This window comes from Dama dama, chromosome 10, assembly GCF_033118175.1.
Source record: "Dama dama isolate Ldn47 chromosome 10, ASM3311817v1, whole genome shotgun sequence".
In the NCBI taxonomy this organism is placed as follows: Eukaryota; Metazoa; Chordata; class Mammalia; order Artiodactyla; family Cervidae; genus Dama; species Dama dama.
In genome coordinates, this window is record NC_083690.1 from 36,040,067 (window position 1) to 36,058,278 (window position 18,212).

General features: G+C 55.5%; 2 protein-coding genes across 4 annotated transcripts; one reads left to right on the top strand and one right to left on the bottom strand.

Moving 5' to 3' along the window:
- Positions 1-1,426: 1,426 nt before the first annotated feature.
- Positions 1,427-9,790, bottom strand: ZNHIT1 (zinc finger HIT-type containing 1). 3 transcript variants are annotated; one of them, XR_009694489.1, is made up of 6 exons: positions 9,008-9,790; positions 4,014-4,184; positions 3,497-3,576; positions 3,222-3,391; positions 2,918-3,137; positions 1,427-1,894 (listed from the first exon to the last, which is right to left on the bottom strand). XR_009694489.1 is itself a non-coding variant. In XM_061153504.1 (5 exons), the coding sequence occupies exons 1-5, from the start codon at positions 9,027-9,029 to the stop codon at positions 3,116-3,118; spliced, it is 465 nt and encodes a 154-aa protein (XP_061009487.1). In that variant the 5' UTR covers positions 9,030-9,790; the 3' UTR covers positions 1,427-3,115. The 3 variants fall into 3 exon arrangements, 1 of the variants encoding a protein (XP_061009487.1); XR_009694488.1 differs by having other exon boundaries at positions 2,892-3,137; XM_061153504.1 differs by having other exon boundaries at positions 1,427-3,137.
- On the top strand, positions 9,096-17,567 carry PLOD3 (procollagen-lysine,2-oxoglutarate 5-dioxygenase 3). The gene is made up of 20 exons (XM_061152361.1): positions 9,096-9,146; positions 9,693-10,137; positions 10,743-10,834; positions 11,002-11,138; positions 11,223-11,386; positions 11,518-11,630; positions 11,795-11,858; positions 12,414-12,511; positions 12,728-12,829; positions 13,038-13,163; positions 13,361-13,482; positions 13,708-13,812; positions 13,929-14,054; positions 14,344-14,485; positions 14,575-14,688; positions 14,845-14,913; positions 15,430-15,534; positions 16,056-16,202; positions 16,639-16,764; positions 17,118-17,567. The coding sequence occupies exons 1-20, from the start codon at positions 9,096-9,098 to the stop codon at positions 17,271-17,273; spliced, it is 2,604 nt and encodes an 867-aa protein (XP_061008344.1). The 3' UTR covers positions 17,274-17,567.
- Positions 17,568-18,212: the final 645 nt, after the last annotated feature.

Consider the following 18,212-nt stretch of genomic DNA (forward strand, 5'->3'; position numbering starts at 1 on the left):
GGGCCACGTGATGCTGACCTGCCTCTTCTCACCCCTTCCCCCTTTCAGGAAAACCAACCTGAGCCAAGTTTCACATTCGAGCCTTGACTACGTGACCATGGGGTTAAGTTTTGGTTTCTTTGTCCATCAAGCAGGGTCACATGGCTATAAAGGGCTATTGAACTACTTTTTAACATTATTTTCTTCTTTGCTAGAAGCTACAGAAGATCTGGTCCCTGCCCTCAGAGAACTCACAGGCTGGGAGCAGACAGAAATACAGACAGCTAGTTACCATGTAATGGGCAAGGTGCTATGGCTGCTTATTCCAAAAAGCCTCTGATTTCTGAGGAACTGGCTATGAAAAAGCTCAACAACAAACTGCTTAAGTCTTGGGCAATGATGTCAATAGCTGAGCACTCACCAAACACCAGGCACCGGGCCTGATACAGTCTCTAGTCCTCCGATTTCTGGGAGGCGGCTGTAACAGAGTCGGAGAGGCAAAGTGATCTGTCCAACCTTGTAAGCGGCACTAATAATTAGTAGTATAGTGAAGTGAAAGTGTTAGTCGCTCAGTTGTGTCCGACTATTTACGGCCCCATGGACTGTAGCCCACCAGGCTCCTCTGTCCCAGGGGATTTCCCAGGCAAGAATACTGGCATGTGTAGCCATTTCCTTCCCCAGGGGATCTTTCTGACCCAGGGACCGAACCCGGGTCTTCCACTTGCAGGCAGATTCTTTACCATCTGAGCCACCAGGGATTTCCCAAAGACCCAGGTGTTTCCCAAGGTGGGGACCATGTCTCCACTAGTACATAGGAAGCTGGCAAAAACTGCTCAAGATTTTCCTTGAGCAATTATGGTTTTAAATGAGGGTCTGGAGATCCTTCCTAGAAAAGATCAATAAATGACTTGTAGAGCCGGTCAGCATGAGGAGGCCCCTGGGATCCTATCAAGGCCAGCAGAGGAAGACTTGAATGTGTCAGAGTAGACCAATCTTACACCATGTGGAACAACAAAATATGAATCAAAGTCAGTACACTTAGGAAATAGACCAAGGAGACTGTGCTGACTCAGCAGCAATCTGACAGGAAATCCAAAGCAGGTGATCACAGTGAAGCATAGGAGGTGTTCCTCAGTCGAGAAATGGTCATGTCTTTTTTTTTGGTCACACCGTGCACCTGTGGGATCTTAGTTCCCTAACCAGGGATCGAACCTGGGGCCCAGCAGAGTGACAGCACCGAGCCCTAACCACTGGATCGCCAGGAAATTCCCTCTATTTTCTTTCTTGAGTGCACTTCTTGGCGGAGAGGAAAGCAGAAAGGTTAGGATCCAGGAAGGTTTCCCTGCCTGAGAACAAGATAATTAATCTAGGCCAAAGAGTCAGCAGCCAGTAGACTGAATCGCTGATGTCCCAGTTACTATTGCTGTCCAACCAACCATCCCAAGGCTCAAAGGCATAAACCATTTTATTATACACATGGATCCTGTAGGTCAGGAATTTAGAGCAGAGATGGCCAGTGTCTGCTCCAAGATGTTGAGGACACAGCTAGGAAGACTCAAATGGGTGAGGGTGACTTGATGTCTGGGGTTTGGAATCATCAGGAAGCAGCTTCACTCCTATGATGGAAGCCTGGGCTGGGATGGCTTGAAGGCTTGCTCACCTGGACCTGTCAATGGGAGGACCTGCACACAGTGGGCTTCCTCACAGCATGGCGGCTTCAGGACGGCAGGATTTCTTACAAAGCGGCCGAGGGCTCCAAAGGCAAGTATCGAGGGATGGGGCAGAAGCTGCACTGCCTTTTACCATCTGGCCTTTCATGTCCCATGATCACTCTTCTACCACTGTCTACTGGTCCAAGCTGTCGTAAGTCTGACCAGATTCCAGGGGAAGGCGACAGACAGCCACTTTTTGATGCCTGAAGGATGGTAAAAAAAATTTACAGCCATTTCTGAAAACCACCACGCTGAGGATTGTCTCCTAAACCCTGTCCTTACCACCATCCAACATGATGCTGTCACCCAATACCACTTGCCCAACCACCAGTATCCAGAAGAAAGAGCAAGCAACTTCCCAGGAAGAGACTGGCAACACCTGGCAAGAAAGTCCAACCACAAGGAAGTCCCCAAAAGCAGGGAGAAGAGCCTAAGGAGGCCCCTGACACCAACCTGGCTGGATCTCATTAATAGCTATTGAAATAACCCGTGTCACAGATATTTCCTACGCATCTGCCTTGCTATGCTGCAACAAGGTACTGAGCCTGAAAACAGCCACTCCGAGGCATTTTTGAGCTCACGGCTTATAATCCACTTAGAGAAGGTGTGGTGCAAGAAGCTCTACTGCCACAATGTTGTATCAGTAGCATCAGGGCCACCAAGAACAGAGGCCTCTTACCATGAACTCCGACGCTTCCCAGAAATGTCTGGGTTTTCTCTACTACTAATAAATCACACACCACAGTCCATGATTAAGACAGGCTTCCTAAGGACAACTCAGATGGGTGGCACCAAGGACAAGGGCCCAGTCTCTCCCCTTTGGGTAAGAATCAGAGACAAAGCCAGGGCTGGCTCCTTCTGTGTTACCCTTCTACATCTGCATCCCCAGCCCTCACTCCACTTCCCCATCACCAGTCCTGGGACTCAAAATACACTCAGAAGAACTAGAAAAACAAAATGCAAAAAAAAAAAAACCCCAAAAAACTAGATCAATAACCAAAAAAGTGACAAAAAGCAGCAGCCAAGAAACGCAAAGACATAGGGGTGGCAGAAGAATAGGACAGCATCTTTCTTGGTCAGGGGCCCAGAGGGGCAGGCAGTGGGAGGAGTGATTGACAGGTAGGCAGAAAAGACACAGAGTAGCGAGTTTGGGAAACAAGGGACCCACCAGCCTCACCCCCAAAATCCCACAGAACCAACCGGGCAGGTTCCTGCTCCCACGAGACCTTTTATTACAAGTGCACTCTGAGGGCTCAGGCACCTGCCTGCCTCCGGCCCTGGAAGCAAGGCTGGTCTCCCTGGAGGAGAGGACACGGGCTTTGCTGGGCTGCCCTCCTGGCCCGGGAGGAGCATCTTTTCTTTCGGTGATGCTATCTCCGAGGCCGGGCGATGCACAGGGTCTTCCTCTCTGGGGACGCCCAGGGTCACACGGTCCACTTCAGGCACCTGCGGGCAGAGGAAGCCCTGGATGAGGAGAGGGTTCCCAGGCTGCTGGAGGGGGGGGTGTGGCCCCAGGGAGGCCCCGCTCACCTGGTCTCCTGGTGGGTGCCCAGACAGCGCACAGTGCAGTACCGGGCACCGCAGCTGACGCAGGTGTAGGGGGAGGGGAAGCCACAGACAGCACAGAAGGGGCGCTGGGGCCGGGACGGGGGTCCCGCGCAGGCCGTCAGGTAGTTAGGACCCTCGGCCACACTCAGGTTCTGCAGAGACAAGGGGGCGGGGCTGGCTCTGACTGCTCCGCACACTCAGGGATCCCAGCAGGTGCATCCCTGCCCCGTGGAGTCCTCCCAGCCAGCTCCTCTCACCTGCTCCTCCAGCAAGGCCTGAAAGTTTTTTCGGAAGCGGAGCTTAAAATGATCACCTCGTGTTTTCTTCTTTTTCTTTCCTAGAGGTCAAGGGCGATGAGTTACTTGGCCCTCACCCAGGAAGACACAAGCTTCTCTGCCCCACCGTTCCCAATGCCCCCGTGTCCGTTCCCTGCCCAGGTGCCTGCCAGGTTCTAAGCCGGCCTCCCCTCTCTCTACCATCCTTCCCCGCCTCCCACTTCTCCAACCCGAGCCTTCCTCCATCTCCACACTCCTGATACCTAGAGCTCCGTGTCGGAGACAATCTCAAGGGCTCATCTCCCTGGCTTCTTTACACACAGGAAAGGAAACTGAGGCTCAGACTGGGAGAGGGCTTGGGTCCAGGGAGCCAGAGGAGCTCCCAGTAAGCCGGCGTCCTTACACAGCCCTGACCCGGCCAGGCTCTTCCCTCTTCCTGCAGCCTTGCCTCCCGACCAGCACCCCCACCGGCACCCCCTTCTTCCTCCACCCGCCTCACCAGTGTCTGTGTCGTCATCAAACTGAGGTAGCCGCTTGCCCAGCTGGGGGAGGCCCGCGTGGGGGTCGTCCTGGAAGTTGTCATTCTCCAAGGCCTCGAGCTGCCTGTTGATGCGCCGCTGCCGGGCTGCCCGGTCCAGCACCCGCCGCTGTCCAGGGTCCTGGGAGCGAACTAGATGGGACAGGGCCACAAGAGTTACGGGGGCAGAGAAGAGACACACTGGGTGGCCTCGGCTCTGGGCCATGGGTGGAAGGAAGATGTCCAGGGGGTGGGAGCCACGGTTCTCTGATCTCACCCTAGTCCCCAAACCCTTGGCCCCTGGATCTCCTCCCAATATGTCGCCCATTCTGGCTGCTTCCTTCTCAGTCACCTAAGACTGCTGTTTCAGTCATTCATGCCTGGTTTCCATCCTTTTGGCCCCATCCTTTCCTCCCAATCCCAGACCTGGTCAGTGAAATGTCTCCTGGAGACCTCTCACTGCTGGCGGAAATCACACAACCATGCCGGTGGAGACCACAGTGCACTTGGGTTTTCCAGGTGCCACTGGGACCTTGTTGCACTCAGCCTTTATGAGCAGCAATCTTATTTCCCACCTCAAAGGACAAGGCGCCATGCAGAGATGCTTATCCATCAGTCCACCCTCAATCATAACTGCACGGGTACCCCCATCTCCTTCCATTCCAAGTGGATGCACCCACAAGTCCCACTGCTAAACCCAAATCCTTTACTCCGAGTTCAAGTCTTCCCCCTCCCTTGCATCTTCAACACCCCCACCACCCACTCAACTGGTACTTTCCCCTCCATAGCAAAACCTGCTAAATTCTCGTGTGTCTAACTTCACAGCCACTCTGCTGCGAGAGCGCAGTCCATGTGATGTTTTATTTGCTTACCTCCCTTCCACTCCAAACTCACCCCCAGCAAACCAACTCCCACTCCATGGGAACCAGTCACACTCAGGACAGCTGATGTAATTGATAAATGGGTGTGAGTTCTGGCTGCTCCACCAGTCAGCTGTCCCAAGCTAGCAGAGGTTGGTTCGTGAGGTTTAAGGAAAGAAGCTGTCGCCATAACATAAAAGTGCAAAGTGATGCAACAAGTGCTGACATAGAAGCTACAGCAAGAACGAGCTAAGGGAGCTCCCTGGTGCTCCAGTGGTTAGAACTCTATGCTTTCAGTGCTGTGGGCCCAGGTTTGATCCCAGGTTAGGGAACAAAGATCCGGGATGCTGCATGGTCTGGCCAAAAGAAGAAAAATCAGAAGAGCTAGCTAAGACAATTAATGAAGGTGGCTACATTAAACAACAGACTTTCAGTGTAGACAAAACTGCCTTCTATTAGAAGAGGCCATCCAGGACTTTCCTAGCTAGAAAGGAGAAGTCAATCCCTGACTTTAAAGCTTCCAAGGATAGGCTGACTCTCTTGTTGGGGGCTCAAGTGGCTGATGAATTTAAGTTGAGGCCAGTGTTCATTTACCATTCTGAAAATTCCAGGCCCTTAAGAATTAGGCTAGATCTACTCTGCCCTTGCTCTATAAATGGAACAACAAATCCTGGATGACAGCACATTTGTTTATAACATAGTTGACTGCATGTTTGAAGCCCACTGTTGATACCTACTTCTCAGGAGAAAAGATGCCTTTCAAAATATTACTGCTCATTGACAATGTACCCAGTCACTCAAGAGCTCTAATGGAGATGTACAACAAAATCAATGTTGTTTTCATGCCACAATAACCATTCTGCAGTCCATGAACCAAGGAGTAATTTTGATTTTCAGGTCTTATTATTTAAGAAAGGTATTTCATAAGGCTATTGCTACTACAGATAATGATTCCTCTGATGGAGCTGGGCATAGTTCATGAAAATCCTCCTGGAAAGGATTCAGAATTCTAGATGCCATAAAGAACATTTGTGATTCATGGGAGAGGGAAAAAATATCAACATTACCGGAGTTTAGAAGAAATGGATTCAATCCTCAAGGATGACTGCGGAAGTAACTGCAGATGTGGTGGAAATAGTGAGAGAACTAGAATTAGAAGAGGAGCCTGAAGATGTGACTGAATTGCTGCAATCTTATGACACAATTTTCATGTATGAGTCAAGAAAATGGTGCTTAAAATGGAAACCACTCCTGGTGAAGATGTTGTAAAGATTGTTGAAATGACAACAAATGATTCAGAATATTACATAACTTAGTTGATGTAAAACCCTGGCAATGGCAGGGTTTGAGAGGATGAACTCCAATTTTGGAAGAAGTTCTACTCTGGATAAAATGCAATCAAGCAGCATTGCAGGCTACCGAGAAATCCTTCATGAAAGGAAGAGTCAACTGATGTGGCAAACGTCACTGCTGCCTTATTTTAAGCAATCGAAACAGCCCCCCAGCCTTCAGCAACCACACCCTGATCAGTCAGCAGCCATCCACAGTGAGGCAAAACCCTCCAACAGCAAAAAAAAAGTTACAAGGTGATGAAGGTTGAGATGATGGTTAGCATTTTTTAGCAATAAGTATTTTTTAATTAAAGCATACACAGGGACTCCCCCAGTAAGCCAGAGGCTAAGACTCTGTTCTTAGAACGCAGAAGGCCCCGGGTTCGAATGCTGGTCAGGGAACTACTAACAGACCCCACATGCCACAAGTAAAAAATAAAAGAAAGATCCCACATGCCACAACAAAGACCCAAGATAGCCAAATAAATTAAAAAATTTTTTTTAATAAAGCATATATATTGTTTTAAGACATAATGCTATTGCACACTTAATTGACTATAGTGTAAACATAATTTTTGTATGCAATGGGAAATCAAAAAATTGGTGTGACTCAACTTTATTGTGATACTCACAATCATGGTGGATGAGAATCAAGCCTGCGTATCTGAGGTCTGACTGTACTAATCTTTACATCAACCCTCTGAGACAGGTATCACTATCATCCCCAGTTTACTGGAGTTCAGAGGTTAAGAAACCTGTCCAAAGTTCACACAGCTAATAAGCAGCTCCTGGGTCAGAATTCAAACCCAGAACTGCCTAGCATCAAAAAAATCCTCTTGATCACTGCAATATACTGCCTCCCTTTCCAGTACCAGGCGGTGCCCTGGGTTCTGGGAATACAACCAGAGTTTAACATCAGGTGGGGGATATAAATGATCAAATCAACAAGCACAGTGCAGGATAGTATATGCTAGGATGGGAAAGTGCAAAGTACTATGAAACACATGACAGAAACACATAACCTATTCCTGGGGTGTGTGTTAGTCACTGTGTCGTGTCTGACTCTTTGCGACCACATGGACTGTAGCCCACCAGGTTCCTCTGTCCATGGAATTCTCCAGGCAAGAATACTGGAATGGGTTGCCATTTCCTTCTCCAGGGAATCTCCCCAACACAGGGACTGAACCCGAGTCTCCTGCATTCCAGACAGATTCTTTACTGTCTGAGCCACCAGGTCTTGGGGTAGTCAGGAAGATTTTCCAAGGGAAAGTAAGTCTAAGTTGACGCCTGACTGATGAACAGAAGTTAGCCTGGTTGGAGGAGGGGAAGGTGTCTTAGACATTGGTACCAGCATGAGAGAAGGCCTGGACGAAAGACTGCAGTGTCTTCAATACATTTTTTAAAGTTCTATATGGCTGGTATTACAAAGTATGTGGGCAGGGGATATGAAGTCAGGCAGACCATTAAGAATCTTACCTTTAAGTGTCTATATGAATTTGGATTAGGGAATTATATTTTATTTTTTGGCTGTGCTGCAAGGCTTGTGGCATCTTAGTTCCCCAACCAAGGACTGAATCCAGGTCTCGGCAGTGAAAGGGTCAAGTCCTAAAGGTCCATTCCACTGGACCGCCAGGGAATTTCCTGGGCTTGGGGACTTTATGGTGAGGGTGACAGAGATCCAGTGAGGGGTTTTAAGAGGACATGACTGGATTTATTACAAGTCAATCTGGCAGATTGCTCCCACCCTCATCACTTTTTATCTGGATTACTCAATAGCTTCCTAACTGGCCTTCCAATCTATAGACCTGTGCTACACAATAAAGCAGCCACTAGTCACATGAGGTTATTTTCGTTTAAATGTAGATTAGTTAAGATGTAATTAATTAAAATGCATGAAATTTTAAATTAAGTGCTCAATCTCACCAGCCACATTTCAAGTGCTCGATAGTCACAGGCGGCTATTGGCTGCCATACTGAATAGTGCTGATTAAAAACATTCCCATCATCCCAAAAATTTCTACTGGACAGCGTGGCTGTAGCCCCCCCAATCCACCCTCTGCACTTAAGTCCTTTTCTAAGAGATAAATTTGTTTGCGTCAATCCCCTGCGTTAAAAGCCCTTGAAAGCTCTTCACTGCCCTCTTTATAGAGCTAAACTCGTCAGCAGTGTTTAAAATGCCTTTCAAGGGTACCTTTCCCTTGTCCTCCAGCCTCTCTCTCCTCAAGCCCGGGAACTATGAACTTGGTTTCCTAAGCGATCTACGTTTTCTTGCTCTCCTACCTTGGCGCGTGCGATTACCGCCGCAGGGAAGGAGTCCCCACGCACTTGCACGGAGCGAAACCGTAACTTTCTTTTTTTTTTTTTTTTTTTGAAACCGTAACTTTCAAGACACAGTCCAAGCGTTTTCTTTCCCTCCAAGCCTTCCCTGTCCCCTCCTTCCCAAAAGCTGGGTTGTATGCCACTCCTCTCTGAGCCCAGGCGCTTTGCATCCCTCTACCATAGCACGTATCACTCTGAAACGCAATGCTAGGTCTGCGTGTCTGCCCCGCTCCCGGAAAGCCAGTTCTTGGACGCGAAGGATCTTTCTTCTTTCTTCATCCCCAGCAACCGGTTTGCAGCACGCATGAATAAAACGTGAACAGAAAGGAGCTGCCCCGGGTTTAGGGGGCTGTCAGTATCCGAGCGCCGGGGGAGGGATTTGAAACTAATAACCGGGTGAGGGAATCCTAGGCCAGGTTCGAATCTGAGAGGAAGAGAGTGGGCCAACAGCCACAGGCTGACTTACCCGAAGTTTTCTTCTCCACCATTTCCACAACACAGCTGCGAGATGGGCCTACTGCGCACGCGTGCTAAATCACGTGGGTCGTAGCATCATGACTTCCGGCGACGAGTGCTCCTGCGCGTGCGCGGAGTCATCCCGCAGGGTTTTGACTAATTACGCGGTGTTCCCTTGGAGACCAGAAAGCTTTCCGCCATATTTTTTACGGGCAAAACTACTTCCGTCCTCGGTGCAGCTGTGTTATTTCGGAACCCCCGAAATGGGTCATTTTAAAGAAACGGTGCCAGCGATCTTTCAAGAAACGTCATTTTCCTTTGGCCCTTCCGAACGTAGAATCATCACAGAGGCAGCCCCTGGAGCTCCTCCCCCGGGCCGTGGAGATGATGGGTCAGAGTAGCGATGGGCCAGTAGCAGGCTTGAGTGGGAAGTCCCAGAGGATCCTCTGCCAAAACCTCAACCCCTATCCCTCCTGAGGCTGCAGCCTCCCGGGCCTTCTCCGTTCCTGCCGCCGTACCCGCTCGGCGCAGCCCCACCGCCTAGCTCTCCGGGTCTTCCGCCCGGCTGCTCCAGGCTGGGCTGTGGCAAAGACCCGCCTCCGCGTCCTGCCGGACCCTCAAGGGGTCACTTCCCCTCTCCGCGTTTCAGTTTCCTCAAGTGTTAGGCTGGCAGGGGGCCGGGCTGGCTCTAAAAGAACCTCGGCTCGGGATCGCCAGCCGCAGTCCCTGCCCTTCCCCCGCCTCCGGGCCGGGCGCCTCCTCCGCTCGTACAGCTCTGCCGGCGGCCCGGGACAATCCTCGCCTTGTCTAGGGCTCCGGCATCTGGAGTTTTCTGTAACCTTCGGCTACGCCTTTTTTTTTTTTTTTTTTTTTTTCCACCCCCAGGGCGGAGCCCCAACAGGGCTCCTCCTAGCTGCTGGCCGTACAGCAGCCCAGGTCCTTTTTCCGAGAGCCCCTCTCCCGAGTTGGGATCCAAGGCAGACAGCCAGAGCCGGGTGCGGGCCTGTATGCAGCTCGGCCCGCTCTCCGCCATGGCCTCGGGCCCGGGACTCCGGCCCCTGCTACTGTTGCTACTGCTGTCTCCGTCTCCTGCCGCCTCGGCCTCAGATCGACCCCGGGGCAGCGATCCCGTCAACCCAGGTGAGAACCCCGGGAGGAACGACCGGCGCTGGGCTGACGTGTCTGCGGGCTTGGGCCGGGGAGGGGGATCTAGACTGGCCTCTCCCTCGGTGAGCGGGCTCCCTAGGGCTGAATCACACGGTGCCTTGCCCAGAACTCGGGTTTCCAGCCGCCGTCCCCCGCCCCCCCCCCCCCCCCCCCGCGCCCTTCGCGCACTGACCGCGAATTTCTGAGTGTTACTAGCATTCCACTCTCACTGGGGTTGGTTTCCCTGAATTGGAATAATTTAAGAAGGGATAAGGGAAGAGAGATTGGGCTTCCCTGGTGACTCAGACGGTAAAGAATCCGCCTGCAATGGGGGAGACCTGGGTTCGATCCCTGGGTCGGGAAGATACCCTGGAGAAGGGAATGGCAACCCACTCCAGTATTCTGGCCTGGAGAATTCCATGGACAGAGGAACCTGGTGGGCTACAGTCCATGGGGCGGCACAGAGACAGACACGACTGAGCGACTAACACGCACACGGGGACAGGAGCAGCGTTGGGGGGGTGGGGGGAGGGGAGGGGTGGTCGGTGAGCTGAGCGTATGGGGCAGCAAGCTGGGTGCTGAGTCCCGTCTGGTGACAGAGAAGCTGCTGGTGATCACCGTGGCCACAGCCAAGACAGAGGGATACCGGCGTTTCCTGCAGTCAGCGGAGTTTTTCAACTACACTGTGCGGGTGAGGAGAGGAAACCCCTCCTGGGCCCCTCGAAGGGGTGGCGTCTAGCCCCCCACTCAGAGTGGGCCAAGGGCTGGATGCCTGGGACCCTCCGGTGAGCCTGGTCAGGGCGATGTGCCCACCTGGCCACCTGAGACCCTCCCTGGCATTCTGGGTCTCCTCCACAGACCCTGGGCCTGGGAGAGGAGTGGCGAGGGGGTGATGTCGCCCGAACGGTGGGTGGAGGACAGAAAGTCAGGTGGCTCAAGAAGGAAATGGAGAAATACGCAGAGAGGGAAGATATGGTCATCATGTTTGTGGACAGGTAAAGGGGAGGGGGCGGGCAGAAGGGGAGAGGATAGGGTGATTCCTAGTGGCCGTCCTCCTCATCGTCCCCTGCCTTCCCCAGCTATGACGTGGTTCTGGCTGGCAGCCCTTCGGAGCTGCTGAAGAAGTTCGTCCAGAGTGGCAGCCGTCTGCTCTTCTCCGCAGAGAGCTTCTGCTGGCCCGAGTGGGCGTTAGCAGAGCAGTACCCTGAGGTGGGCACGGGGAAGCGCTTCCTCAACTCTGGTGGTGAGTGGCAGAGGGTCCAGCAGTGGTGGGGAATGGAGTGTCCCAGGTGCTTGAGGGCGGGCGAGGGAGTGGGGACCGGCCCTGGGACACTGGGGAGTCTGGGAGTCAGCACATCCTCTCCCCCCACCCAGGATTCATTGGCTTTGCCCCCACCATCCACCAAATCGTCCGCCAGTGGAAGTACAAAGATGACGATGACGATCAGCTCTTCTACACTCGGCTCTACCTGGACCCAGGACTGAGGGTAGGGAGAGGCTGAGGAGGGTTCGTCCCCCCCCACAGCTCTGAGGGGGTGGCAGGCCCTGAGGGAAAGGGTCAAGAGGCTTTCAGAAAGACAGGGAGAGGAAAGAGTGGGAAGAGATGTCTCAGCCCTTCTTTAATTCACTACCCCCACCTCATCCCATCCAGGAGAAACTCGGCCTTAATCTGGATCATAAATCGCGGATCTTTCAGAACCTCAACGGGGCTTTAGGTGAGGAGACAGCAATGAGAGAAGGGGCAATGAGAGAGGCTGTTGGGGGTCCTGAAAGTGGGCGGGGCTCCTGGTACAACTGGGGTGAACTTCAGCTCACCTCTGTGTTAACTTCAGCAAACGTCTGAATGGCCCACAGAGTAAGGTGCACTCTGCTACCAGGAGAGCAGCAGCCCCTGTTGCACATGTCCATCGCTCCGTGCCAGGCTCTGGGTCAGGGTTTTCCTTCTTTGATTTCATTGAACACAACAGTCCTACGAAGGGCGGGTCTGTGATTATCCACCGGTTACAGATGGGGAAACCACCTCCCTGAGGGGCCAGAGACTTCCCCGGGGTGCACAGGTAGTAAGTGGTGGGGCTCCCCAGGTGGCAGCAGCCTGGCCAGTGCCCTCGGAGAGAGACGTTATCCCATCCCTGCCCCGTGGACCACGGTCCTTCATCCTCTAGAATACCTGGGTACCTCCCCCCCACCACCACCTCCACCACATTTAGAAGCACCTGCTGGTTGGCAGTTTCTAGAGTAAGGGAGTCTAACGCCTGGACCTTCTTCCCCAGACGAGGTGGTTTTAAAGTTTGGTCGGAATCGAGTGCGTATCCGGAATGTGGCCTACGACACACTTCCTGTTGTAGTCCATGGGAACGGCCCCACCAAGGTGCTCCAGTCTCGCCTCCCCTCAGCCCAGCCCCTGCCCCAGTCAGCCCCGGCCCCAGCCCCCCAGGTTCCTCCAGCCCTTCCGTGAGACCTCCCCGGCCCCAGACGCGCAGGAGCTGGGAGAGCTTCTCCGTGCCCATGCTCCCCCGCCCCTCTCCGGTCCCTGCCCCCACCTCCCTCACCCCTGGCCCCGGCCTCTCACCGCCTCTGCCGACAGCTCCAGCTGAATTACCTGGGAAACTACGTCCCCAATGGCTGGACTCCCGAAGGAGGCTGTGGCTTCTGTAACCAGGACCGGAGGCTACTCCCGGGGGGGCAGGTGAGGAGGGGGTGCCAGGGTGGCTGGGTGGGCGGGAGAGCACTCTGAAGCAGAGGGTGCCAGGAGGGTGCTGGGCAGCAGGGCTGGAGGCAAAGCCCCTGGAGACCCCCCCACCCCCCACTAAACCTGGCAGGGTGCGGAGAACAGGCTGGGTAGGGGGAGCCGGGCTTTCCCCTGAGCCCCATCACGTCATCATCGTATCTTCCAGCCTCCCCCCCGGGTACTTCTGGCTGTGTTTGTGGAACAACCTACCCCGTTCCTGCCCCGCTTCCTCCAGCGGCTGCTGCTCCTGGACTACCCCCCCGACAGGGTCACCCTCTTCCTGCACAACAACGTGAGACACCTTGACTTCCAGCCTCTCCCTCCCAAGGGACCCCCCTGCCCAGATCAGACCTCTCCCCACACCCCAGACTCCTTCCTGCAGCCTTCCTCCAGCAGGAAGTGTTCTTCCCGCCCCGTCCTGCCCCTTAGATGCCATCTTTTCTGCCCTCTCAGTGTTCCCCCGCCAATCTCTTCTCCCCGCACCTCCAGGAGGTGTACCACGAGCCCCACATCGATGACTCCTGGCCCCAGCTCCAGGACCACTTCTCCGCTGTGAAGCTGGTGGGGCCCGAGGAGGCCCTGACCCCAGGAGAGGCCAGGGACATGGCCATGTGAGTGAGCCTCGGGCAGGGCGGGGGGCCTCCGCCCGCACCTTTCCCACCCTTCCCCTGCTCCCCACGATCTTTTTTTTTCCCTCCTGACTTCCAGCTGGTCAGCTACCTTCTACTCACTTTCCCTCTCCTCTCCTCCACGGGTCGGGGGAGTTCCACCCCCTGCTCAGCCCCGCCTCCCCCTCCCTGCTCCTGCTCATCTGTGTTTTGGTCTGTCCCCTCCAGGGACATCTGCCGGCAGGACCCCAAGTGTGAATTCTACTTCAGCCTGGACGCCGACACTGTCCTCACCAACCCACAGACCCTGCGCATCCTTATTGAAGCAAACAGGTCTCTCTCGCCGGGATTGGCCAGAAGGCCCCCAGATTAGTCCCCAAGGGAACCCCCACCTCCCACTCTGGCCATGGGGCTTGCCCCTTCCCGCTCTCACCTCCGCTTGTCCACAGGAAGGTCATAGCGCCCATGCTGTCTCGCCACGGGAAGCTGTGGTCTAACTTCTGGGGAGCCCTGAGCCCCGACGAGTACTATGCACGCTCGGAGGACTACGTGGAGCTGGTGCAGAGGAAGCGAGTGTGAGTCCTGCAGCCTCCCCCGACCCAGGAGCCTGCCCAGACCCCTCCATCCTGCCCCAAAGGCCCGAACGCAGGGGCCCAGTGTGGCCACCACGAAGGCATGCTGGGTTGTGGGGGTAACTAAGGACCGATGGGGGAGCTGGGTGTGAGAGGGTTGTGACCAGCAGGGCTTCCCTGGGGAAGCAAGAGGGACCTCGCAGCTGCTGAGGGAAGGGGCTCCAGGGGTGAACTGGGCAGGACTGTGTGGGGGGTGCCCACCTGGCTGACCCCTGTGTGTGTGGGTCTCCAGGGGCGTGTGGAATGTGCCCTACATATCCCAGGCCTACGTGATCCGCGGGGAGACCCTGAGGACGGAGCTGCCCCAGCGGGAGGTGTTCTCGGGCAGTGACACCGATCCAGACATGGCCTTCTGTAAGAGCCTACGGGACAAGGTGAGGGGGCCTGGGGCTCCTGGCGGGGTTGCTGGGAGGCAGCCCCCTGGCTCCCCATCTCCCTCCTCACACCCTCTGCCCACTGCCAGGGCATATTCCTCCACCTCAGCAATCAGAACGAATTTGGCCGCCTCCTGGCCACCTCCCGGTACGACACGGACCACCTGCACCCTGACCTCTGGCAGATCTTCGACAACCCCCTGGTGAGTAGGTGGCCCCTGGCTCAGATGGCATGTGCCCATCCCTGAGGGAATGCCACACCCCGGCCCCATCCTGCCGCCTGGCGAGGGGGCCTCCTGGGTGGGAGCAAGCGGCGTGAAGAGGGCAGAGGTCAAGGTGCACCCCCCGCTCTCCCCTAGGACTGGAAGGAGCAGTATATTCACGAGAACTACAGTCGGGCCCTGGAAGGGGAGGGGCTTGTGGAACAGGTGAGCTCCGCTCAGGACCGCGGCCCAAGGGGATGCCCACCGCCCCTGGGGCCCACCACCTGGATGAGGGGTTCTCCCAGGGTCCTTGCCCAGGTGCCTGGGGGTTTTCTGCTCAGGCAAGATGAGGGCAGAGGCTGAGCTGATAGGCTTGCAGCCCCCAGCCCAGCATTCATCGCAGTGGTCCTCCTTTGTCTGTTGGGTGTGTTGGTGTATGGGTGAAATGATGTTTTATAAAACGAGGTTGAAAACCACTGTTGCCAAGCCGAGGGCTCCAGGAATCGTGCCGTCTGTGCCGTGTTCTCAGCGCTGCTCTCGCCTTCTCTGGCCAAGTCGTTCCCCTCCCCAACTCCCCCCTCCAATCCATCCCCATGCTCAGCTCCGCGTTCCTCCACATTCTCTCATGTCCTGGCTTACCTTTCTGCTCCCTGCTTTCTGTCCCCTCGTGCTGGCTGCCTGTCCCCTCCCGGAGCATCACCCAGCCCTGTTTTCTTCTTCCCCTGCCCCATCCCATCTCAGCCCTGCCCAGACGTGTACTGGTTCCCTCTCTTGTCCGAGCAAATGTGCGACGAGCTGGTGGAGGAAATGGAACACTATGGCCAGTGGTCAGGAGGCCGGCATGAGGTGAGGGGCCGGGAGCATGGAGGAGGCGGCCCCTAGGATGAGGGAGGGGAAATTTCCCTGATTGAGGGAAAATGGAATCCGGAGAGTGGCAACAGAGAGGGGGCCCCCAGCAGGAAATGGCACACAGGAGGCACCTCTGTATTCTTTCATTCCGCCACGCAGTCAAGAAATACTCCCTGGGCGGGTCCTTAGACACCAGCCCTGATCTGGATGTGCAGGTGGAGCTCCACCCTCCACGGTACCTCCTGGAGTTGGTAGCAGCAGGGACCTAGCTTCTAAAGTCTGTGATGGACAGCCTGGGTGCTGCGGGAGTCACAGGAGGGAACCTTGACCCAGATGCGGGGGGGCCTGAGGGCTTCACAGAAGAGGTGACATCTTCGCTGAGACTTAGAGGAAGGAGGTGTGAGTCCGTTAAGACGTGGTGGAGACTTCCAGAGGGAGGGAGCACAGATTTCAAGTCCTGGAGCAAGAGGAGAGGAGGTCGGCACCGCCGCTGTCAGCTCAGTACCCACTGCCCGCAGGACTCCAGGCTGGCTGGAGGTTACGAGAACGTGCCCACCGTGGACATCCACATGAAGCAGGTGGGCTACGAGGACCAGTGGCTGCAGCTCCTGAGGACATACGTGGGGCCCATGACCGAGAGCCTGTTCCCCGGCTACCACACCAAGGTGGGCCACTGCCTGCCACCCCTGCTCCCTCCTCCGCCTTCCCACACCCGTCCTGGCTGGACATCTCCACATAATGCCTTTTGGCCTGCAAAGCATTTAAATCAGCCCCATAAAGTGAGATCTGGCCTTCCCTGGTGGCTCAGATGGTAAAGAATTTGCCTTCGATGCGGGAGACCTGGGTGGATCCCTGGGTCGGGAAGATCCCCTGGAGGAGGGCAAGGCAGCCCACTCCAGTGTTTTTGTCTGGAGAATCCCCATGGGCAGAGGAGCCTGGCGGCCTACCGTCCACGGGGTCGCAAAGAGTCGGACACGACCGACTGGCTGAGCACAGCCCAGAGGGAGACCTCGCAGGAGGGCAGCTCTGGGGGAGCAGCCCGCGGGGAGCAGTGAGAGCCCTCCCGGCCGTCCCCCAGCCTCTCCTCCGCTGCACCCGCAGACCCGGGCGGTGATGAACTTTGTGGTCCGCTACCGACCGGATGAGCAGCCGTCTCTGCGGCCACATCACGACTCATCCACCTTCACCCTCAACGTCGCCCTCAACCACAAGGGCCTGGATTATGAGGTGAGTCTCTACTGCCCGCCACTTCAGGGCGCCCCCGGGGCCCCTCTACACACACAGGCGCACACCCCCGCCCCCAGGACCTGTGTCCAGCCCCCTTACAGCCCCTACACACGCACGGTCACCTCCCTGCCGCTTGTCTGCCCTCGTCGCGTTTCCCAGTGACTTCGGCGGTCATATTCTGGACCCCTTCCAGGCCGGCTACCCTCTGTGTCCTGTGTCCCCCATCTGCCGATGCCTACCCCCCGTCCTGTCCTTCCCTGAAGCCCGGGTCGGCCTCTCTCGCCTCGGGGCAGCCAGCCGCCCAGTCCCCACGTCCGCTCACTCTCCACCCCGCTCTCCTCTTGTCTCTCCAGGGAGGTGGATGCCGCTTCCTGCGTTACGACTGCGTGATCTCGTCCCCCCGGAAGGGCTGGGGGCTCCTGCACCCGGGCCGTCTCACCCACTACCACGAGGGGCTGCCCACCACTCGGGGCACCCGCTACATCATGGTGTCCTTTGTCGACCCCTGACACTCAACCACTCTGCCCAACCTTCCCTGCCATCGTGCCTTCCCATGCCCCCCTCCTCGGGGCTGGGGGGGGTGGGTGTCGGCTCCCCGCCTCCTGGGTGTATGGGGTCTGTGTGCCTGGGACTGGACATGTCGCCTTGCTCCCCACCACACAGCCCTCAGGAAGCTCAGGGAGCCTCTGTCCTGTTCCCCGGTCCCCAAGGACTCATGGGCACAGGACCTCTGGAGGTTCGCTACATGATAAATTATTGTTTCTCAGTCTCCCTCTCAATAAAGGAGGATTTGTAATTCTTGAGCCCATTTATTGTTTCATTACCTGTGGACCCCTTGTCCATCCCACCACCCAGAGCACAGAGGAGACCGGGGATGACCCCAAAGGAGAATTGAAAAGGAGAAATGACGGAAAAATGATATTAGAGCAGAGTGGGAATCTAGAAGCTTCCTTGTCATTCCAGAGCTCAGGAGGGATGTGTTGGAGCCCAGACCCAGAGAAGGACTTCCCCTGTTAGGATGAGATGAGAGTCCCCCACCCCCACACAGCCCCCAAGCTGTCATCCCCAATTCTCTCCTCACCTGATGGCATCTTCTCCCATGCAGGAAGGATGAGAGAGGCACTGCCCTGAGCTGGGCTCCAGGTATAGTGCTGGGACGTGCGTTGTAAGAGGGAAAGAGGCTGGAAACTTACTGGGGCCTCTTGGACCTAAGCTTTTAGTCACATAGAATCAGGAGAGGGGAATCTGGAGGGTCAACCCAAGAAAGCTTCCTGGAAGAAGGGGAAGGGAAGCAGCCTTGAAAAAAAAAAAAGACCTCCTGGAGCTGGTTTTGCCTCTAGTCTTAAGGAGACCATCAAAGGCTTGCAGAGACCCCTGGAGGTGCTCTGAGGACAACAAAGCAGGCCCCCTTAGCCTGGTCTTCCCCAGCCTTGCACCTGCTGCCTTCC

What these genes read in the sequence shown, in the direction of transcription:
- ZNHIT1 (XM_061153504.1), bottom strand. Translation starts at nt 9,029, where the DNA reads ATGGTGGAGAAGAAAACTTCGG. An exon ending in GGTGGAGAAGAAAACTTCGG is followed by an intron (nt 4,185 to 9,007) that starts GTAAGTCAGCCT and finishes TGTCCCATCTAG; the next exon opens with TTCGCTCCCAGGACCCTGGA. An exon ending in AGGCCTTGCTGGAGGAGCAG is followed by an intron (nt 3,392 to 3,496) that starts GTGAGAGGAGCT and finishes TTGTCTCTGCAG; the next exon opens with AACCTGAGTGTGGCCGAGGG.
- PLOD3 (XM_061152361.1), top strand. Translation starts at nt 9,096, where the DNA reads ATGACTTCCGGCGACGAGTGCTCCTGCGCGTGCGCGGAGTCATCCCGC. An exon ending in CAGCGATCCCGTCAACCCAG is followed by an intron (nt 10,138 to 10,742) that starts GTGAGAACCCCG and finishes GTCTGGTGACAG; the next exon opens with AGAAGCTGCTGGTGATCACC. An exon ending in GTAAGAGCCTACGGGACAAG is followed by an intron (nt 14,486 to 14,574) that starts GTGAGGGGGCCT and finishes GCCCACTGCCAG; the next exon opens with GGCATATTCCTCCACCTCAG.